General features: G+C 36.2%; 1 protein-coding gene across 2 annotated transcripts in view; it reads right to left on the bottom strand.

Annotated features, from left to right (window-relative positions):
• The window catches only part of TBC1D32 (TBC1 domain family member 32), a 76,001-nt gene that overhangs the window by 18,431 nt on the left and 35,807 nt on the right, over positions 1-21,763 (bottom strand). For both annotated transcript variants that reach the window (XM_058836815.1, XM_058836814.1), the window contains exons 24-27: positions 16,714-16,836; positions 15,334-15,442; positions 14,387-14,480; positions 5,968-6,093 (exon numbers count right to left, since the gene is read on the bottom strand). In XM_058836815.1, the coding sequence (XP_058692798.1) occupies positions 5,968-6,093; positions 14,387-14,480; positions 15,334-15,442; positions 16,714-16,836 (452 nt within the window). The remainder of the gene's footprint in view (positions 1-5,967; positions 6,094-14,386; positions 14,481-15,333; positions 15,443-16,713; positions 16,837-21,763) is intronic.

A 21,763-nucleotide genomic window follows, 5' to 3' on the forward strand; every position in this document is an offset into this window, starting at 1 on the left:
GTGGACATAGCAGGCTACATAGCTTTCTCAGTCTTGCCTGGGAAAGTAGCTTGGGAATTCATAAGGAGGAATTAAAACAATCCTCAGAGATAGAAAGCAGCGTTGCAGGTGCTGTTTGTCTGTTCCTTGTTTTCTTGCAAGAGAAGGTCGAGGTGTGGTGTACCCCACTGACCAATGATGTGGTAATGTGTTAGTTTACTAACCAATAAGAGTTTTCTTTTCTGTACTCTTCACGTATCGGTCCATAAAAAAGACCTGAGGTAATAAACCGAGGAGAAACTTCTCCAGTTCAACTCCACGAGAGAGTCTGTGTCGTTCTTCTCGCCATTCCCAATAGAGCAACAACCATTTCCCTGGCAGCACTTCCAGTTAATAGCAATGAAGCTTCAGCTCCTGTTCCCCCATTATTGCACATAACTCCAGGCACCCACTGCCCACCTGGGTTTGCTGGTTTTAAACTGAATATTCAGCATCATAGAATGGCATGAGTTGGAAGGCACCATAAAGAACACCCAGTACCACTATATCCTTTAAGTGGACAGTGGCAGGAGCAGCTGCAGCACTGCAAGTGCAGTGGAGCAAAAACACATACTGGAGGTGGAAATGCAGAAAGCTAGAAACCTCTTGAGCTAGCCATGATGACGGGAAAACTGAGGAAAAGCAGTTAAAGAGCAGTGCAAGCTCCTTTGGGAATCAGGAGGAGGAGAAAGACAGAACTTCCACCCACAGTCTGATGCTTGTTATGCCAGAAAAACAATGAAGAAAAAGATTATATAATAAAGACAATTGAGTATTTTTCCAATTATTTTAAGCTAACATACTAAAATTAAATCACAATTCTTTTTGGTCTTGATTAATTGCCTAAAACATTTACAGAAATTGATTTACACTGAATAAGTCCAGAAAAAGTTTGTAAAAGGTTGTGTTTAAACTAATGTGTGTAATGCTAAAAAAAGTTTCACTACAACAGCTAAACATGAATTTACAGTTAGAGCTCCAACTCCAACAGTAACAAAATTAATTTTGCATTGCAAAGGACTACTAAATTAAAACTAAAAAAACTACATGTATAATTTATATTCTTATCCACTCTTATAGTGTAAAGAAACTGCAAATTAAATATAATATAGCTGCTTTTAATCATTGTTAATAAAACATATGGGGCTAAAAAAAACAATTTACTGCACAGAAGAAAAACAATTTCTTATTTTTTGAAGAATATACAAACACACGAATCCTCACTAATATGCTTAGTTTGGCCCACAAGCAATATAGCAAATATTTGTGTAAAATGAGCAAATGTGTCTATTCCTGAAAATGTAGACAGCAAAAAGCAGAAATTAGACTTTAAATTTGTAACTAGCTATATGTTTACTGTAGGACTATCAATATGGTGATTACTGAAATATGCCATACTGTAATAATAAACGGGAACTATGTTAAGACTAAAATGTCCCATAATTCAGAAATTTTTAAACCAAGTTGGGACATTGTACATTTCTTCCCTTTGTGTCATAAGGCATCCACACGTTTGACCTAACAGGTGAATACTTCAATTCAGTGCTTGAGTTAATAGGAGAAGTGACAGTTCAGCTGCTAAGCAGTATTTTGAAACTCAAGTACTAAATTGATTTCCACCATTTGAAAGTATTTATCTAAGTGCCTATAAGGATCTTTGAAAATATTTTAATCAAGTTTGAGGGACAAAGACACACAAGAATGTGTCTCAAAACTCATGTGATTAATACATAAATAGAGGGAGGACACTGCCTTTTCCAAAGGAACATCCATGTGAAATGACAAGCAGCTATTTTAATTTTTGTCTTTTACTACTGAACCATTTAGCTGCCATTTGGACACTGTAGAAACTGGTTCAGTGATTCTTCATTAATCAGAAAAGAAGACAAATGACATTTAGGCAGGTTCATTGTACAGTATAGTCAGTATTGCTGTAAAAGCCAAAATTTTCAGGTAAAGTTTATGTGGCCTACCAACACAGTGCAAATGTTGATTTTCTTAAATTAGTATTGAAGTTTTTAAGAGTCAAAATAAAGAGAATTTTAATTTCAGTGTGTGTAATTATATATGAAATAAATGAAAATGTTTTAAAATATCTTAAATTACTGCAGTATGCTCATAAAACACCTAGATTCCTGCAGGATTTTCTCCTTCCTGGAAGAAGTAGTGTACAAAAGGAAGGTAACTGAAACAGCTTCAAAACTGGGTAAGAACACTGCTTTGGAAAAAGCATGTGGTTAAAACTGTTTCAATAGGTAACAGCCACAAGCACTAACCTAATTCCTACTCTGAAAGTTTTAAGCCAAAAAAAGGTCAAAAAATGCAAAAAGCATCAGACTTTTTTTAAATCCTCTAATATAACTAGTGTTGTTACATATTCAATGACCCAGATGTTTCAGAGGCTTTTAAAAGAAAATACAAAGGATTCTTTTAACAGCTGTTCTGCTCTCAGGCACAAGGTGTGACTCCTGGGGATGGTCCTGCGCAGGGACAGGAGCTGGATTCAATGGTTCTTGATGGTCCCTTCCAACTCAGCTGATTCTGAGACTTCTGTTAGAGGCTAGAAATTCAAGATTCTAAGATAATCTTAGATTACTTTTTTGCAAGAGTAGTGTCAGAAGTTTTCAACTCCATCAACCATATTTCAGTTTAATAAATATATGAAAAACAGAGTTAGCAATTTCATTATTGATGGCAACAAGGAGGACTTTCAATTATCATATATTAAAATGACAAATGAACAATGTACATTTTCTCTGAAAAGAAGAAAAGATAATAAAAATTCTGTCAGTGCTTCCATTAGAGATATATATTTATGTAACATATGCAATGTTCAAATATTTTCCTTATTAATGGAAAAAACAGCCCTTCAAATCCAAACCAAATCTTTACACATCTGCATGCACATTCACATGCACTTGCACTGCTTAGAGTGGCTCCAAACTGATTTGGGGGACAGAAGAAAGAATTTCTGCTCTCAAATTGTTCTTTCTGCATAACATAAAGGCCCACTGTTCCATTTGAATTCTGACACAAGCTTCCTTGGAAAATCAAGGACATAAAAAGGCAAACATCTATTCTATATTATTCTAAAAGCTTCTTTTGCAAATACAGTATCAGCATTTTGTTATCCTGAAATAAATCAGCACACAACAGTCACTGGTTCTTTATCCTATGGGGAAATCCTGCAGTTTCAACTTTTTGTTGCAATTGCTAAAGGCTGCAGCACACATACATCACAATGACACTGCCTCAAAGACTCATTGTATCTTTTGTCAACAAGTTTTGATAGAGCTATCTTAGATGATGCAGAGTTCACAAAATATTAAAGGATTCCAGAACACTGTGTTGACTGTAATCACTCTGCTTCCATCAAACATTTCATTTAAGAAAGCTGAAGAAAATTCCTATGTTTTACTGTAAGTTCTCACATGCAAGATCAAGAGCTGCTATCTTTTCTTTTCTTGATTGGTTGGTTTTTATTTTAAAAAAACCAAAACAATGATTTGGAGGTAAATTAACATGCCCTAAAGAATGCTGCAGATCAAAATCCAGATCCTCAGAGAGGCAGTTGATGGAAAATCTGAAAGACTCTATGGAGCAAGTAATTTTAGCTGAATTGACTATCCCTATCCACATCACATATGAAAGCTTGAGAAGAATAGGATTTGGGAACGGAATATCTCATTATGAGGGAAGAATGTTAGCATATAATTGATATTATCTCTGCAACACCCTTAATTTATTTTGCTTTGGGTTCAAAGTCTCCTAAAAGGGGAGAGAAATAAGGCTGTTGAATCTGCCCAGAAGTCAGCTGCTGATGCTCATGTTAATGCTCAACATTAACTGGGAACAGATGAAAAAGGAAGTTGCTGGAATGGCAAACAGCAGAAATGCCTTCTGCCATATCTGAAGGACAAAAAGGAGAAGATAATTGAAAAAGGCATGGCTAAAATAGTCAAGATGAGTTCAAAAGAAAAAAAAACAAACCCAAAACCATAAGCCACCTCTCTCTCAATCATGTGAACTATTTGAACATGCACTAGGCTAAGCCTAGACTCATACAGAGTAATAATTTTCTACATAAATCTAAGCTATTGTTCAGAGGAGCTGATTTGCTCGCTTCTTTTTCTGCCAAATCTTAGATGCCTGTACACAGAAAGCTATTTTCTAGATGTACTAAGGACACTTCAGGGAGGCTACAAGTACTATAATGAGTAGTCCAAAAGAAGCCAAGACATAACCAAAGGCTCTGACCATGGTTCTCTGGCTGATAAGTGACCCAAAGAAAACAAGGAGCTATACACCCTAACACCCACAAATCTGTGGCACCTTTAAGGAAGGAATGACTGGAAGCTTATTATGCTTGGAACAACAGACTGTAGGATCTGGTTGTCTACAATATGTTTTGCTTTTAGGAGACCAAAAAAATTCCAGACTTTCAGTCCTGACACATTAAAAGGCATGCAAGCCTGAGGAAGGTTTGTATCTCCTTTTAGAAGTTAACTAAAGCCTTTCAAAACTGCATCGTGATGTTAGAGCACAGAAATTATTTAAAAGCTACAGTCAGAGGTGATGCTTTAGCAGAGAAAACACCAGTCTAAAGCCATGCCAAAAGCAATGCATTAGCAAAGCACTTAGCACAAAAGTATTGACCAAGTTGATGGGAGAGTAATCAACATGGGAATGGTGAATTAGAGGTACTGATAATGTACAGTTTGCTCGAGAATTTTTCGATGGAGTTCAAGCAGGTTCTATAGATTCAGAATCTGGTAATCATGACACCAGATCACAGAATATTTTAAACAAATCAATACACTACACTATACAGTCCTTGAATCTAATGTTGTCTTTGTTCATTATATTTTGGTTTGACTCCTGTTCCTGTCAGTCCCCCTTAAAATGGGCCCAGTACAGAAAGCACAAGTGTACATCTTTGTTCTGTAAACTGTGGAGATTGCTCCATCTGTAACTATAGAGAAAGCTTTGATTTCTGGGCATCTGGACTGAAGTCACTCACTCCTGTGAAATCTGGGAGAGCTTCACATGCTGCAAAAGATACACAGCACAGCTGTCTCTTGTAAAATGGATTCAGTGAACATGATGCTGTCTCAAACCACAGAGCTGCAGATATTTTGCTGCTTCTGAAATATCTCCAAGCAGATAGAGAAGTGAAGAGCTTTGCAACAGTCAGTTGTATTAATTGCTTATCTAAATAATATAAAGGGAAACCTTGGGCACCTATAAGCAAGTTAGACTACATACTGACCATCTGACTATAATCAGAATTCCTAAGGGAATGGAATCCAGCAATTTCTGAGAACACCTTGGTTCTTTACGGCTACACAAGCTTATATGACATTACAAGGGAATTATTCTACTGATTTATGTCATATAGATGATCTGTGTTTTTGCTTTGGCTGCTTTGTTTTTTTAACTGAGCTATAGCAATGCTCTCGCATGATCACATTGATCATTAGAAATGCATATAAAAATTAAGAAAAACCTGAATGAATGGGTTCTTTGATGTTTAGTATGGCTTATTTCTGACATTTTTTATTGAAATTTCCCATTAATATAATTTCCCAATCCATGTTAACTCATTCACTGATCTCTAAAAAGCGTCTGTTTTCTTTCAAGCTTTTTCATTTTCTCAATAGCTCAATAATGGACCCTTTAGAGATCTGTAACAAAGACTTGTATTTGAGCCCTCTTTCTCTGTCAGATTTCACTGACAACATAAAGGGATAACAGTCATAAAGAGAAAAATAGGACATAAAAGCATAAACCTTATTTTCTTGGGAACATCCCATTGAAATGGCTTTTATAATCAACACAAAATTATGGACTACTTGTATAGATAATGTACTCCTCAATGAAAATAAGAAGAGATGCTTACTAGTGGCATTTTGCCTGCTTTCTTTGTTAAACTTCTTAACTCATACTCACTTGGTCCACTGATGCTATCTGGTTTGGTTTTCATGACTTTGCAGAACTGCTTTCTACAAATTTCTGCCCACTCAGTTGGCTTGTCTGGACTTTTCAAGACCTTTAAGAGCTTGTCAAGATCTTTATCTAGAAGAAATGAAAAATTAGTGTTATTATATAATGATCATACACTGACAGAATAGTTTGAGTTGAAAGATCACGTAGTCCCAATTCCATTGCCACGTATATTTTGGCAGACCTCATAAGACTACATAAATACGCCTTTTCCTAAGACAAACTGGAGAAGCAGTCCTAAAGCTGATGACATTCTGCTTTATACAAAACAGAAATATTCTTTCTGCTTACTGGTGGGGTTTTGTGCTTATTTTGGCTGCGGTGGAATTAATTTTCTTTGCAGTGGTGGGTACAGGGCTGTGTTTTGGATTTGTGCTGAACACAGAGTTGATAATCTAGAGATGTTCTAGAGATCCTTCTTACACAGACTCTGCCTTTTCTACTTTCATACTGCTACCCTGGCAAGGAGGCTGGGGGTGTGTGGGAAACTGGGAGGAGACACAGCTGGGACAGGAGACCCAAACTGACCAAAGGGATATTTTACACCATATGATATGCTCAGGAAATAAAGTGGTGGGGAGAAAGAGGAAGGGGAGGAACATTCTGAGTGATGTTGAGATTATGACAGTTGACATGGTGGTGTTCAGTCAAAGATTGGACTCAATGATATCTGAGGTATTTTCAAACCTAATTGATTCTGTGTTTGTGTTTGTCTCCCTAAGTAACCATTACGAATGATGGGATCAGGCTCTCCTGCAGATGGCTCAACACCTGCCTGCCACCAGGATGCAGTGAATTAATTCCTTGTTTTGCTTTGTCTGTGTGCATGGCTTTTGCTTTTCTATTATACAATCACAGAACAAGCAGAGTTGGAAGGGACCCATCAGGATCATCAAATTCAACTCTTGGCCCTATGTAGGGCACCCCAAAAATCACACCATGTACCTGAGACTGTTGTCCAAACACTTCTTGAACTCATAAAGGCTTGTTGCTGTGACCATTTCCCTGAGAAGACTGTACCAGTACCCAAGTGCCCTCTGGATGAATAGTATTTTCCTGATATCTAATCTAAACCTCCCCTGACACAGCATCATGCCATTTCCTCAAGTCCTATCATTGATCAAAAGTGTGAAAAGATCTGTGCCTGCCCTTCCGCTTCCACTCATAAGAATGTTGAAAACCACAGTGAGGTCTTCCTCAGTCTCCTCCAGGCTGAACAACCAAGTGGATCTCAACCACTCCATGTAAGGCTTACCCTTCCAGCCTTCACCATCCTCACTGCCCTCTTTTGGGCACTCTCTAATAGCTTAATGTCTTTTTTATGTAGTGGTGCCCCAAACTGCCCCCAGAACTTGAGGCGAGGCTGCCCCAGTGCAGAACAGAGTGGGACAAGCCCCTCCTTGCCCAGCTGACAATGATGTGCCTAATGTCCCCCAGGACAGGATTGGCCTTCCTGGCTGCCAGGGCACTTGGCAACTACCAGGTAATGTGGCTCCCAGAGTACTTGATACTGCAATGAAATCCCTTCTGGCCGTCTTGAGGGGAAAAATAAAGATGGTACCTGAGACAAGGAAAGTGCACATGCATTTGCTCCAGCTGTGTACAATTCCTCTGCTGTTGGATCATGCAGTTCCTATCATTTAAATTGGATAGATAATGCAACCCACACTACATATTTGCTAGGGTGAAAAAATTCTTTATACCTCACAAGATCTCCTTTATCCTGTTTCTACATTTTGGATACTATAGAAATGAATGTTGCCATGAAAGGTGACACTTCTTATTGAAGTGTTGTCCTAGGGTAACTTTATGATTCTTGTTTGCCCAGTCATCTCTTCTGTTTATGCTGGATATTAAGTTCTGCACCTTTAAGACTGGTTCTAAGAGTGAGGGGGGGAAGAAGCAGTGTTCAGTTTATTTGCAGACACTGCACTTGCTCCCCGGCATTCCTGCTCCTGGACTGGGCTGTCTGCAGCATGGACAATGGGACAGAGCTCTCCTTTGCTTTATTTTTTTTACTTAGATGGGGCAGAGAAGTTCCCCAGACTGTGGCTTTTCTTTTCCTGGAACTGCTCAGCCTGCTCTGGACAGAAAGCCCAGACAAACCCCAGAGCTCACACCTGTGGCCCAGCGGGGCCCGGGACGCGGCACTTTCCAGCGCAGGAGGGACTCACACCAGCCTGAGCGAGCCGAGCTACACCCCACGAGAAGGACTCTCTGTCTGCATTTGCCATCTCTTCAGAACAGCAAGAGGTTCCATTGCTTAATAGTATTCATTTTCTCATGTCTGTGAATACTTTGCTTGTTAAATAAACAGATTTTTTTCCACTTTTCTCTAAGCAGATTTTTTTCTCCTGAACTGGTGGGAGGAGGGGCTGCTTGAATTTGCTTTCTAGAGGGACCCCTTCAGAAGTTTCCTCCTTAAATTAGCCCTAAACCAGGACAAGTGTCAACAATTTGTTTGAGCCAGTCTATGGATATTTAGAATATTTGCTGTCAACTTTTGCTTATTTATAGCATTTCTGTTTCAAAACACTCTTTTCAAACGATCTTATTCTTTTAAGATTATTAGAATATTTTCAACAGAATTATGTTTTGTATGTAATTTAATTTAAACTCATCTAAAGACCTTAATGATTTCTAATTAGTAGTTTGTAGCCCTGCCATTGGAATTCATTATACAGTACATAACATTTCAAAACAATCTTATTATAGTAACTTAATTATTATCATTAATAATGACCCCAAATTAATTAACCAGAAATTTCTTTGTTATCCTCTTATAAATAAGTCCTAGTGTCTTCTCAAATAACACGCAGTGATGCTTAGAACAGCTTATTTATGAAAATTTCATGTGAAGAAGGATTTAACTCTTACAGTATAATCAGTATGATTTCTGGTTCTTCCTCTGCCATTTTTTGTTATTTCTGAAACAGGTGAGTATTGAAAACAATCCTAGAACTGCAAAGAAACACACCTTGATATGAGCTAAATAGTTATTTTACTTCCCAAGGATTGTAGTAATTCAGTTTGGCAGACAAGGACCAGAGACTACAAGCTGAGATTTAATCAGTACCAGAGACCCATGCAATCACAATAGTGTGGTGCAGTCATGTATTTAATATACCCATTACAAACTGTAACTGGTATCATATTGTGGAAATTTACTGCAGCTTATTTTCTTCCAGGTAAACCACCTGCTTCCCCTTAAGTTGTCATTAAATGTGGACTAGCACTTCCACCAGCAGGTCATCACAGTAAAAAAAAAAAAGAAGACAGAACCTTGGGGTTTTTTTGGAATGACAATTGCTTACAAAAACTCATGATATCAAAAATGCCAGCTCACTTTCACAATTTAGTAGGCAACTATAACTTGCCCAACAGTATTACCTTGCAGCTGAAACTTAAGCAACAACACAGTTCTGGGCTATACACATTACATGTTTCTGAGGGCAGGCTGTCACACTACCACTACCACTAGAGGTATTCTAAACACAACGCCAAGAAACAGAAGTCCTACTTTTATTTCTTCTCTTTTATGATTTGTCACTATATGAGTTCACTAGTTATCATAAATTAATGACCTGAATTTTATTTTTTTCCTGAAAAAATACTAGACCTGCTAAATGATGTGAGGAATAGAAGGTGAGGGAACATGGGATGGAGAAAAAAAAGAGAAGAGAAAATATGAGGAAGAAAATGACTAAGACCTTCCTCTACTGACGCTAGCAAGCTTTTAAATATGGTCATGATTGAAAAGAAGCTAATGTCAATTTAATTAATCTACTTCACTCCTTCTCTCATCTTCATATGTAGTTATATTTTGCCATCCCATCTCTTGCTTGGACTTACGTTGTGCTAGTATTGGCTGTTCTGTGTAATCCCATGAAGAAAAAAAGCCAAAACCTCCACATCTACTAGTTTATGAAGCTCTGAAATTGTAGCATAAATAAGCTACACATACATGCATCTATGGAATCTAAACCACTACATCATAATAGCAAATTTAAATTGATCTTCCTTTTCTAAAAGATGCTGCTTTATAATTCTTTGAATAATTATTTAGCTAGCTTGTTTAGCTCTTCAAAAGCAAGTAAGACCTAGAAAAATTCATGAATGTTTTAGAAAACACAAGAAAAGCAACAAACCCCTTCTCATCTGACTGTGCTTTGTGGTAGAAGTGTTTTTTTTGTGACTAATAACTAAGACCTGTAAATCCATGCATATCTTATTCAAAATCTAAACTGAGAGATGAATAACCTGACTACAATTTATTTGACATAGAAACAAATCTGTACAGAGATATATAATTTAGGAAAATTCATTTGCATTTCTACTTACTACTCATTCATCTTTTTTTAACTGACTGGACTTAAAAGGAAAAGGCAATAGTCTCATACACGAATACCACGACCATGAATACCAAATATAAATAGGAGAACAAGTGAAAGAAGTGTAGGTGATAAAGGCATTTATGTGACAGGGAAGACGGCTGATTCTTTGACAGAGAAAGTTTAGAAAAAAAATAATGAGACTGCTAATACTAGGTTTTTTAAAAAAAGGCTGAAATCAGATTTAGAAAACAAAAACAAACAAAACAAACAATCAAGAAACCCTCAATGAAATCAAAACTGAAACATGGCAGCAAGTTCCCATTCAAGTTAGAAGTATAAAGCAAAGAACGCAGAGAACAGTTGCTGAGATAAAGTATCAAAATACTTTTGATAAGACATAGCCACAGACTTTTGGACTGTAGAAGAAAATAAGATTAATGAATGGTGGGATACCCAAGTTTAGGGAAATGCTAAGCAGTGAATGCATAATTGCAGGACATTTAGGGACAATATTCTTCAGCCATAGTCATTACCAACTGTCATAACTTCAGAGCTAGGACTAGAAAAGGAAAACATTCTGTGCAAATACAAGAGTGAATATTACCATTTAATAGCCTTCTAAATAGTTAAACTTTTAATAATCTACACTATAATTAATAATACAAGTAAAAAAAAACCCAAAACTTTTCACAGTTGTATGCTGAATATGAAAGGATTATATCATTCTTTGAAAACCACTTAATAGCTCTTCCTCAAATTACCTTAATGAAACAATAACTGAACAGTTAAAACAAGAAAATCAACAGGCTATCTTGCTGCAGTGCAAACAGGTAGAAATGGCATAATTAATTTTCATATATAAATAATGATCCACGTAATCATTTGAAGTTTCACTATAAATTACCTTTGACAGAAGTGGATCATTAACATACTACTATCCAATAGTTTTCAAACTCTAACTACTAGCTGAAATGATTAGAGCATATTAATATACAATCAACCAAATTTATTTTTCCATAAATCCTTTCCTGCAGAACCATATACCACACAGACAAACACCTAACATCTGTAAATACTGATACACTACAGATTTTCCTCAAATACAAATGTATTTTTTGGGTGAGTCTGCTTACTTAAAGTGTCCCCATGAAATGGAAGAGATACTCCACTACTCAAATTCAGTTCCCAAATTTACCAACACAAATTACAGTAGAGTCCTTTTTTATTCAGTGAGTCAAAATATGCACTTGCCAGCATCTGTGATCACTGTAATTGTATGAATAAAAGCAAGAGTGTTAAAAAAAGAGTTCTGTTACATAGAGTCTTCAGCCTCGGTGCTGGTAAACATGTTCCATACACTGTCAGAATTACCACTGCTCTGCTTTTTATTATAGCTCATTAGTTCTCCTCCCTTTGCACCCCAGACTGAACCATAAGGTGTCAGTGTTGCACGTTTACCACTTCAAAAGAATTTGTAGAATAAAAACCCTACCCACTTCTTGGGCTTTCATGCTGGAAAACTAAGTGTGAACAAGTCCTTTTAAGTAACCACCCCTCATAAGCTACTTTCAGTTTTATCCATGGTTTCCATTATACCAGATACAGTCACAGGATAAACTAAGTCCAGGGATCTAGAAATGAAGCTTCCTTTTTCCCTGATCTAGTTTGGCCACACTAGTTCCAAAATGTCCTGTTATGGCATCTGTCATTCAACTCCATTTGAAGGGAGGGTTAGAAACAGAAGTATTAGCAGTATCATATTCAAGAACACATCTGCAAATATTTTTTTTTTACTCTCACCCGCCATCTCCAATATCAACTATATAAATATATTAAAAAATCAACTCAGGTTACTTTTTTAAACCTGCCATCACTATTACGTGATGGATATAGGATCCTTGCATTTTCAGAGTCAAAGAAAAGGTAAGCTTCTCTTGAGGTGTCCATGTCTCTTGAACAATAAAAGAGGACACAAATAAGAGATCAGGACAGACAGAATAAAACCTACAGATACAGCTTTTTCAGCCAAAGAAACTATACATTCTTTAACAGTACTAAGAAGCCACTAGTCTTAATTATTCATGTCATAGAAACACTCAAAATAAGAGAACTGGAATGATACCTCACAGGTTACATAATGAAATACCACAGTATGAAATCTGAGCACAGACAGGTTCAGGGAACCAGAGACATTGAGCTGGCCTTCAAGCCTTGTCAACAGAAACAAGGAAGCAGTTATGCATTCCCACTCGCACCATGGCTGCAGAACCCTTGCCAGTCAAAAGTCTGTGTGAACCCTGTCCATCTCCTTGCACTAAAGCAGAATGAAAATTTAACAAGTATTTTTTTAAACTCCAGGGAACCTCCAAACACACAACATGCATTCTGAATTTTCACAACAAAGTTGTAAGATCTTGTATAAATGTATCTCATGGATCCATCTTGTAATCGTATTTTTAACCTCTCTTTGTGAAAGAAAACGCCTATCACTTCTATATCATAGTGCTTAAAAATATAGTTCACACATTCTCCATTTTCTATTCATGCTCTTGATTTCTTTTTTTGCAAGCGCTACAACAGCAATTTATGAATTTCATTCTTTTATTTTTTTGATCTATTTATTCTAAGGCTTTCTTTCAAAATAACTTACATATCCTGAAAGCTTCAATCTGACAAATCATATGTTCACAGTTCAGTGATTTGTTGTTTTTTTTTAACCTAGTACTGAAATAGAACACTTTCAAATGGTTTATTTCCCTTTTATTTTCAAACAAGAAACACATAATATTTTGACTCCACTACCAAACCTTCTGTTCATTTTGCAGTTAAACAATCTTTTACTTCTGTTACCATTAACATCAAAAACTTGCAAACCTTTGAAATTTCATTTCAGCAGATTTACTGTTAGCCAAAGTTTTTACCCAAGTTTTCTTAGTTGGCTCTCATCCACAGAAGTGACAACTCTAATATCAGTTTCATTATCCCACTGGGTAATGATGAGCAACAGAATTATTCTGAACAAGAGAACACAGGGATCCTTTGAATACATCATGAGAATAATAATAACAACACAAAATGTGTTTCCAGCCCAGGAGTGGTACTACTACCTCCTTGAAGACACCCACTTTACCATTATCTGATTGCTGTCTTATGAAACTTGCCTTGGGAAACCTGGAACAGTATTAAAAAGCTAAGATACAGAAAACTTCCTTCTTTTATAACTTATATGGCCTTTCCTCTGGTCAGAGCAGGAAATCACCTTTTAAATTTTTTTTCACCCAGATATATACAAACAGACTATTTTATAGTCCACAGTTCATGTAGAATTTCTATCACTTCTGTAAATCTGTCTCTGCTAAGGATATTCACAAATAATTTCTAATAAGTTCTTCTCAGGGATATAGTAAACATGAACAAATACAATGAATTATTTATTTACCACACCATTGACCAGATTCTTCTGCATTGTCTATGCAAACTAAAACCTTAAAACAGTTTCTCTGTGTGAAATAAACTGCTGTGCCTAGGTAGTTCTTCAAAGGATTCTTCAGTCTGCTCACATTCCAAATTGATGTTCAGTGTGGAAACCAACTATCCTAAGCACTGTCTATTTCACACACCACCAAGCTCTGTAAACACAGGGATGTGAATCACTAAAATAGTGTACAAAAAACTCTGCAGTTTAAGCAAACTGTCTTGCTTCAGTTACTAGAGAGATGATATAAATGTACCTTATGAGTCACCCACCAGAGACGAGCCAGGAGGTTAATCTTGAAGTTTGCATAAGAATTAGATTACCAAACAGAGCTTTGCAGATTGACAGCTGCACAAAGCCAAACAAGCAAAACCAAACCAACTTACTTAGCTACAATTGCAGCCAACACTGAAATAACCTTAAGTACTTAATGAGATTATAATCTGTGAGATGTGAGGGTGGGGAGCAGAGTGCAGGGAGGAAGGAAAAAGAAATTTTTTTAAATTGACTGAGATGTTTTCATGAAATCTACACTGCTTGTGTGCTTTCTTCATACCTTGTCTGAATTCATCTTTCCTAGGTATTTCTGCAAGATAGCACTTTGGCACAGGGAATGATGAAAACATTGGCCAAGGATATAGACCACTGCCCTAAAAACAGGACCAGAAACAAATTAATTTAGCAGAAAAATTAATAGCTTTTTCTTGATTAACATGCAAAGGTACAGTTCCCAGAATTACTGCCTATGCACTAAAATTATGCTTGATACTACAATTTCCAATGAGATGTGCTATAACTAAAAAAAAATTATAGAAAATCCTAAAAGCATTTGAGAATATAATTTTTTATGGTGTATATTCCACTGACAGTTTTGATTTTACAGTTCCTTTTTTCAACCACAAAGGAAATTGGAAGTTTTATAAAAATTATTAAAAAAATCCCCAACAACCTACTAAACTGTATTTCCAACTTTATACATTGCTTTAGGTGTCTTTATTGTGCTGACAGTAATCTGCATTTCATCTTTATGAGACTGACAGCCAGTGAGAAGCAGAATATTTAAAGAAGTTGCTTAACAAACACTCCATTGTTAAAACATCAATGAAAGCTCCACGTATTAGATGCTGCATATGAAAATCCAAGCATGGAAAAAATATCAAATACAATGAAGATAAATGGAAAGCTAGTGAAGAAAACATAGAAATATAAAATTAAAAAAAAAAAAAAATCACAGACAAATTGTATTTGCTGGAAAGTAACATTAAAATGGAGCAAAATAAACATGTCATCAGAATGTAATATGTCCTAGGTACATGACAATCCCCGGACAGCAGGAGCAATGTATTTGCTCAGTGTATCCCTTCTTTAAAATGTTAACACTTCATAAAACTAAAGGTGTTCTGGTGCTAAATAATTTTTCATATGCTGAATTATCAGCAAAAATGTTCAGTTAATGAAGGCAGATGTTACAGAAAGAGAAACTTGTAAACTTTAGGTTCTAACCTTATCTAATTCTCTCAAAGGCAAAATCCTTTCCTGTGGTCCTCCGATCAGATTTATCCTTACAAGAACATGGTTTCTCTCCACTGACAGACCATCAATTATAAAAACTCTGTGGAAAAAAAACCCAAACAAAACACAACAAAATTAGAAACTTTGATGTACTGACTATTTAATTCAAAAAAATTAAAGAAGCAAGAATATTTTGAGAAACATACTGGAGTTAAAACACAGCCTGGAATACATATAGGCATAAATAGACAGAAACATGAAGCATTTTGAGATGTCTCCAAGCATTGTTCTAACTTTGTGCTTCCCTACCTGATTACAAACATTTGAGCAAGTACCAGACCCAAAAGAGTAGAAAATCCCACAAGTTTTCTTATGTCACATGAAAATTATATAATTAGGGCAATGACAGTTAATGTACCATCAAAATTTGCTCCTTAATTGGCCTACCAGTATACTTCTGCTGTCACAAATAAGCAGGGTTATTCAGTATTTGAAACACAGACAACATGCTGTCTGAAGTCACTGTGCAGCCCAAAGTACAGGATTTCTGAAAGCAGTAAAAATTCACAAAGTTTCTTAATAAAAGTTCTGCATTAGTAGGGAAATAGCAGGTTTCATCTTCAAATAGCAAATAACTATCATCACCCACACTGTTTGACTTACATTCTGTAATGGTCCCATGTAACAAATAGGAAAATACTTAAAACTCAGCATGCTGTGAGAAAGGAAAAAAAATGTCTGTAACTAAATGACTGTCCTCTTCTATCCCAAAAATACTCTTTTCCTTTCGAAAGGATGTGCTGTGCAATTTTTTTTAGAAGACAGCAGTGGAAAGTCATAGAAGCTGGAGAGCTGACTGATCTACAAGTAAACTGTTGGAGTGTTGACAAAGCTACAAACCAAACAATAAAAACAACAAAAATACTCACCCATAAAAACTTCAGAGCACTGATGATGCCTTTAATTCATTAAAATTAAAACAATACCCTGATTTTATGTTAAATACATAACATTAGAAAAAATTAAATTAAAATTTTAATAAAAAAATTATTAAAATACTTACATCCACAAGTCTTAAACCTTTTTTGTTTAAGAAACAACTTAAGAGTAATATAACTAAAAAGTAGAAAAATAATTCCTTTTTTATTTCTTGTACTATTGGGGTGAACATGAGAGAAAGAGAAAGCTATTGCATCTTTTCATAATTTAATACTGCTGGCAAACCTGCATGTAGGGAAACTTACATTAGGACATTAGAAGTCAGCTTAAGTGAAAGCATTTGTATGTTTAAAGCCACTAAGGCATTCGTGTACTTGTTCTCAGAAGAAGAGTTTGATAGTTAAAATAACATTTACATCAATCATTTCTTACCCTGGTCCTTCTGAAGTTTCTGTGACATTTTCCTCCTGAGCAGTTAGTAAAACTTGAGACACCTTATACCGAGTCTCCAAGAGTAAAAGGGTATTGAGATCACAGCACAGCACATTTAACAGCCTGCAGAAGGACACATTAAAATGGCAACACATCAGTCGGGACTCCAGTAACGCACAGAAAGACAAGGGTGAACGTGTTTATGAGATCTTGCAATGGAAAGGAAGGGGAGGAAAAAACAACAAAATACCCACTTGAAGTGTCTGAAAAAAACCAAGACACAACTAAGGAACACTCTTTTATATCCCTTTTAAGCACTAAGGTGGCACAACCCTAAGCAAACAGGGAATGGTTCCCAACAGTTTTTTCACGTGCACTGAGGAACCAGAGAAATACTCACTGGTCAGCTCAGTCTGCTTTTGAGTTTACATCACAGTGTAACAAAAACGATACAGGCTTAGAAAGACATTCCACATGAAATGTAAGGAAATTATACAATAATAGGCTGGTAAGGCAACTCAGAATTAGGTTGTCTGAAGGAGGAGGAAGGCAGGGAGGTAAAAAAATATATTTCCTTTAGAAAAAAAGGCTTTTAAGCCCTTCCGCATAAGCAAATTTAACACAGTTCAAAAGCAATAAAAGACTTAACATGTAACATAACCAATAAATCTGCTGGGTAGGGTTTTTTTAGAGAAACACAAATAGTAAATGAAATTAATAATACGAAACGTGCAAGACAGTACATTATATACAATTTCCTTCCATAACTTTGGGGAAAATTAACATGGTAAGTACTCAAATATATTTTCATATAAATCTGAAATAAACCAATCCAAATCATATTGCATTTACTTTTAAGTAATCTATTCGCTCTAAGACCACAACAAAATAATTTCATCGAGGGCTTCTAGTTCAAGGAAAACAATGTAACTAAACATTCTTGTTACTGATTTTATTTCCTACTTTAACACAGTCATAAAATGCAACATAAATTAAGGCTGATCATCATTATATTTTGCATTCACATAAGAATTGATATGAACCAGAAAATACACTGTTTTAAATTCATAGTCTGTTAGTCCAAGTCTATTTTCTTCCCTGTAATTCCTAATATATATCCAACTATGAATTTGCTATTTCTGACAATAGCAAAATTCATAAGCCATTCTCTCAATAATTTAACACCTGAAAATTCATACAGTTGTGGCCAAGGATTAAACAGTCAAGATGAAAATACGTCTCAGTTTTTTTCCTGTCTTTTTAAAACAACTTGATCTGTTCAGTTTCAGTACTCTTCAGCTTTATTTCTTTTATATTAACCATTTTTTTACATCAGTTTGTTCTGAGTACTATTCTAAGTTACAGAAGAAATGACAGTTCAACTATAATTTTTATTATTTAGAAGAAAAAACCCAGATAAGAGCACTGAAACCATTATGAAGAGGGATAATTTTTTCTGTTAAGTACAATAAATGGCAAAGACTTGTTTCCAGCAGTTAAAAACCACTTGGGAGAAGACTAGTAGTTGAGAATGCTTAATAACATCTCTTCTGGTAGGCAAGGCAGAGTGAAAAAAAACCAAACAAACAAGAACAACCAACCATGAGCAAATAAAATTAGGTATATGGAACTGTGGTGAAATAAATGACAAGATATATGAGATCTAGTGTGAGAAGCTGGTGCTTGGGCATTCAAATTCAATTTTCACACATACAGAAAAATATATTTAAAAATGCTATTATGGAAGTACAGGTTATTTGGTTTAATGTGATAGTCCATTAATTACCTTCCAAAGTCATAAACATAAAGTTTACAATTAAAAAACACAAACACACTTTATAGTGAGTATATCTGTAACCATGTTTGAATAGAGCTATGAAGTTTTTTGTTTGTTTGTTTTTGGAACATAAGAACTGGTACAGACTGCACATCTCAATATCTCATCTAGAAGAAGTACATGCTTATGAGAATGTATAAAACCTTTTAAGATATAACACAATTAAATTAAAGCATATATTTCTGAGAAATGTTTTAAAATTTTCTTTGGAAAGCAGAAGACAGAATTCCCAACCTGAATAGTGCTGAAAATTGGAAGATACACTTTGATAAGGTTCTTGTAGCTGGGAAGAACCCAATGCAACAATATAGTCTGGGGACCAACCAGTCAGAAAGCAGCTTCGCAGACAAGGACTGGGGGGTCCTGATGGTCAATAGGTTGGGCATGAGCCAGAAACATGCCCTCCTAGGCTGTGTAATGAAGCCAAAAGCCACTTGAGGGAGGTGACCCTGCCCCTCTGTTGGTTTTGGTAAAGTCATTCCTGGAGTGCTGGGTCTAGTTCTGGGCTCCCCAGTAACAGCATCACACAGACGCACTAGAGCAGGTCCAGCAAAAGGCCAAGAGGATGACTAAGGCTTGGGCCATCTGACATAGGGAAAAGCTGAGAGAGCTATGACTGCTCAGTCTGCAGAAGAGGGTCCTCAGGGGACATCCTGTCAATGTATATAAATATCGAACAGGAAGGTTTGAAAACTGAGTCAGACTCCTCTCAGTGATACTCAGTGAAAGGATTAGATGTAAATGGCATGAATTGAAAGACAGGAAATTTCATTTTAATATACTCTGATGGTGGTAAAATAGTGGAACAAATTGCCCAGAGATGCTGCAGGATCACCAGCCTTGATAATATTCTGAACCAGACTGGACACAGCCCTGACTAGTGCTCTGTAGTTGAACCCACTTTGAGCAGAGCAGTTGTACTACACAATCTTCCATTTCCCTTTCAATTCTGATTATACGATTCTGTGATCACTACTAATATGATATACCATACACCCAGGAACAAACTGCATTGCATATAATGTAAAAGATTATCTGAAGGCAGTCCTTTATGGAAGAGTAATTTCAAAGACATTCAGAAATATCAAAATACATATCATAGTTGTGAAAATATGCTAGAAGTAATTCTGTTCTGCATTTCCTGCCCTGTCTGTCTGTCTTGAAAAGTGCTCCCTGGATTCTACCCCTTCAACTATAATTTCACAACTAATACTTCACTGTAGAAAACCCTAATCTAAAAGAAGGTATTCTAACTAGTGTTTTGTTCCACAGGCTATCTTCTTCGTTTTGGTATGTGGAATCATAATGACTTCTTTAATTATGACAGAACAAAAGGTCCTTTATGGAAGATAAATCAGCAAGTAAATAAACCTTGCTATTTTTATGTTGTCTCTCTAATTTTTTTGCCTGAAAATAATATAATTAAACTGCCCTTGATTCACTCTGAGTTGCTAAAAAATTGTATTATGAGGATAGCTTATTAACATCTCAATACCTTTTATACGAGTTCCTTTTAAGAACACAAAACATTATGTCCTTTGTTCTTTTTCCCAATATCAAGCCACGTTTCTCTCAAACAGGACCCTTATTATGGTAAACTCAATTCTATTTTTCTGCAGTTCCCACTACACCACCATACACTATTCTTCCTTACTTTCATAATATATGTTCTTTCCAAAGCCACTCTGATGTTCTGTCCTCACTGCAGGCATATCTGCTAATGCTCAGCTGGTGGTGAAAGATACAAGATACTATTCTTGAGCACAGAAGCTGTTGTAACAGTCTGTGGTGGGTTGTCACCAGTCAGCAACTAAGCCGCTCATTCCCTTGCCATGCGTGCCTGGCCAGTCTCTGACCAATGAGCAAGACTAACCTCCAAGCCCCTCAGTTTTTATTACTGAGAGGGATGTTATATGGTATAAAACATTCTTCTGGTCAGTTCAGGTCTGCTGTACCAGCTGTTTTCATTCCCAAACTCTTGCACATTCCTAGCCAACTTGCTGGGTATTGTTGATAAAAAAGCAAGCTCTGTTGCTGAGCAGTTCTTACACAGCATCAGTAGAAACATGCTGTGCTATCAATACACTTTTAGTCCCAAATTCAAAACGAAGCACCCATGGGTGGTGCTATTAAAATACTTAACCCCAGTCAATACACAGTCCAGCAATACGAAGTAAAATTTTATGCTATAAGCAGCATGAAATTTCCACCATATAGACAAAATAAAGCAGTTCATTCAAATAACCTATACTATAATCTCAGTAATAGATGTGTACATGCAGCATAAAATGGCCAACTAAACACAAAATACTTACATCGCTGCTACAGACAGTAACATGATGCTGGCATAGAGAACTAAGCTGGTCTTTAGCAAAAGCTTTTCTTTTGGCTTGTAGTTACTGCCTTCTACAGATATAGGCATGGCTGAATCAGGCCAGTGCAAAATACGTAGCATGGTATTTGTAGAGAGCTCAGTTGTGGGACAAGGTAAGATTGTGGGTTTTTTTATCTCTCAGGAATAAATATTAAAAACTGAAGAGCAATAAAATAAGGACTGGAAACTCTTTGCATCAGCAGGACCTCCTTTTCACTAAATGAGTATGTAGAACAAGAGTGAAATCCAAAGCCAAACTTGCTTTAAAAAATTCCAGTGTCGTCATCATTGGGGACAGCCTCAAAGCATTTAACATCAGAGCTTACATTAACAATTTGATTTATTCTTTATTATGCTTTGAGTAAGAGCCTAAACATCAATAAGAACATGGATCCATACAGTGAATAGTAATTATTATCAAGTACCAGACCAGCAGACAAAGGCAATGGCTAACAAAAAACCCTAAAGAAGTCAAAAGCCACTCAGTGTTAGAACATGAAGGACATTTGGAAGCTTCAGCCAAACAAAGCTTTGCATACTGCCTTTGCAAACTGAACATAAGGCATTAGCAATGAGCAGATAGAGAATGCCTCTGCATTTGGTCTAGCTAAAGGACTGAGGCTTCTAATTGTTCCACTGAAGGAAGTGTATGGTTTTGAAAAAAACATGAATTTCTGGCTACAGAAGTTATACCTTTAGTGCCTAGAGTGCTGGAAGGTACTACCTCAGGGCAGTCATGTTTTTCCCAGAAAGAAAATTCAGAGATTAATGTATTCCTTACAACGTTTTCCACATGATAAAAATTTTCAAAAGAGCACCCGCTTCAGCTATCCAATGTA

This window comes from Poecile atricapillus, chromosome 3 (genome assembly GCF_030490865.1).
Source record: "Poecile atricapillus isolate bPoeAtr1 chromosome 3, bPoeAtr1.hap1, whole genome shotgun sequence".
NCBI lineage: Eukaryota > Metazoa > Chordata > Aves > Passeriformes > Paridae > Poecile > Poecile atricapillus.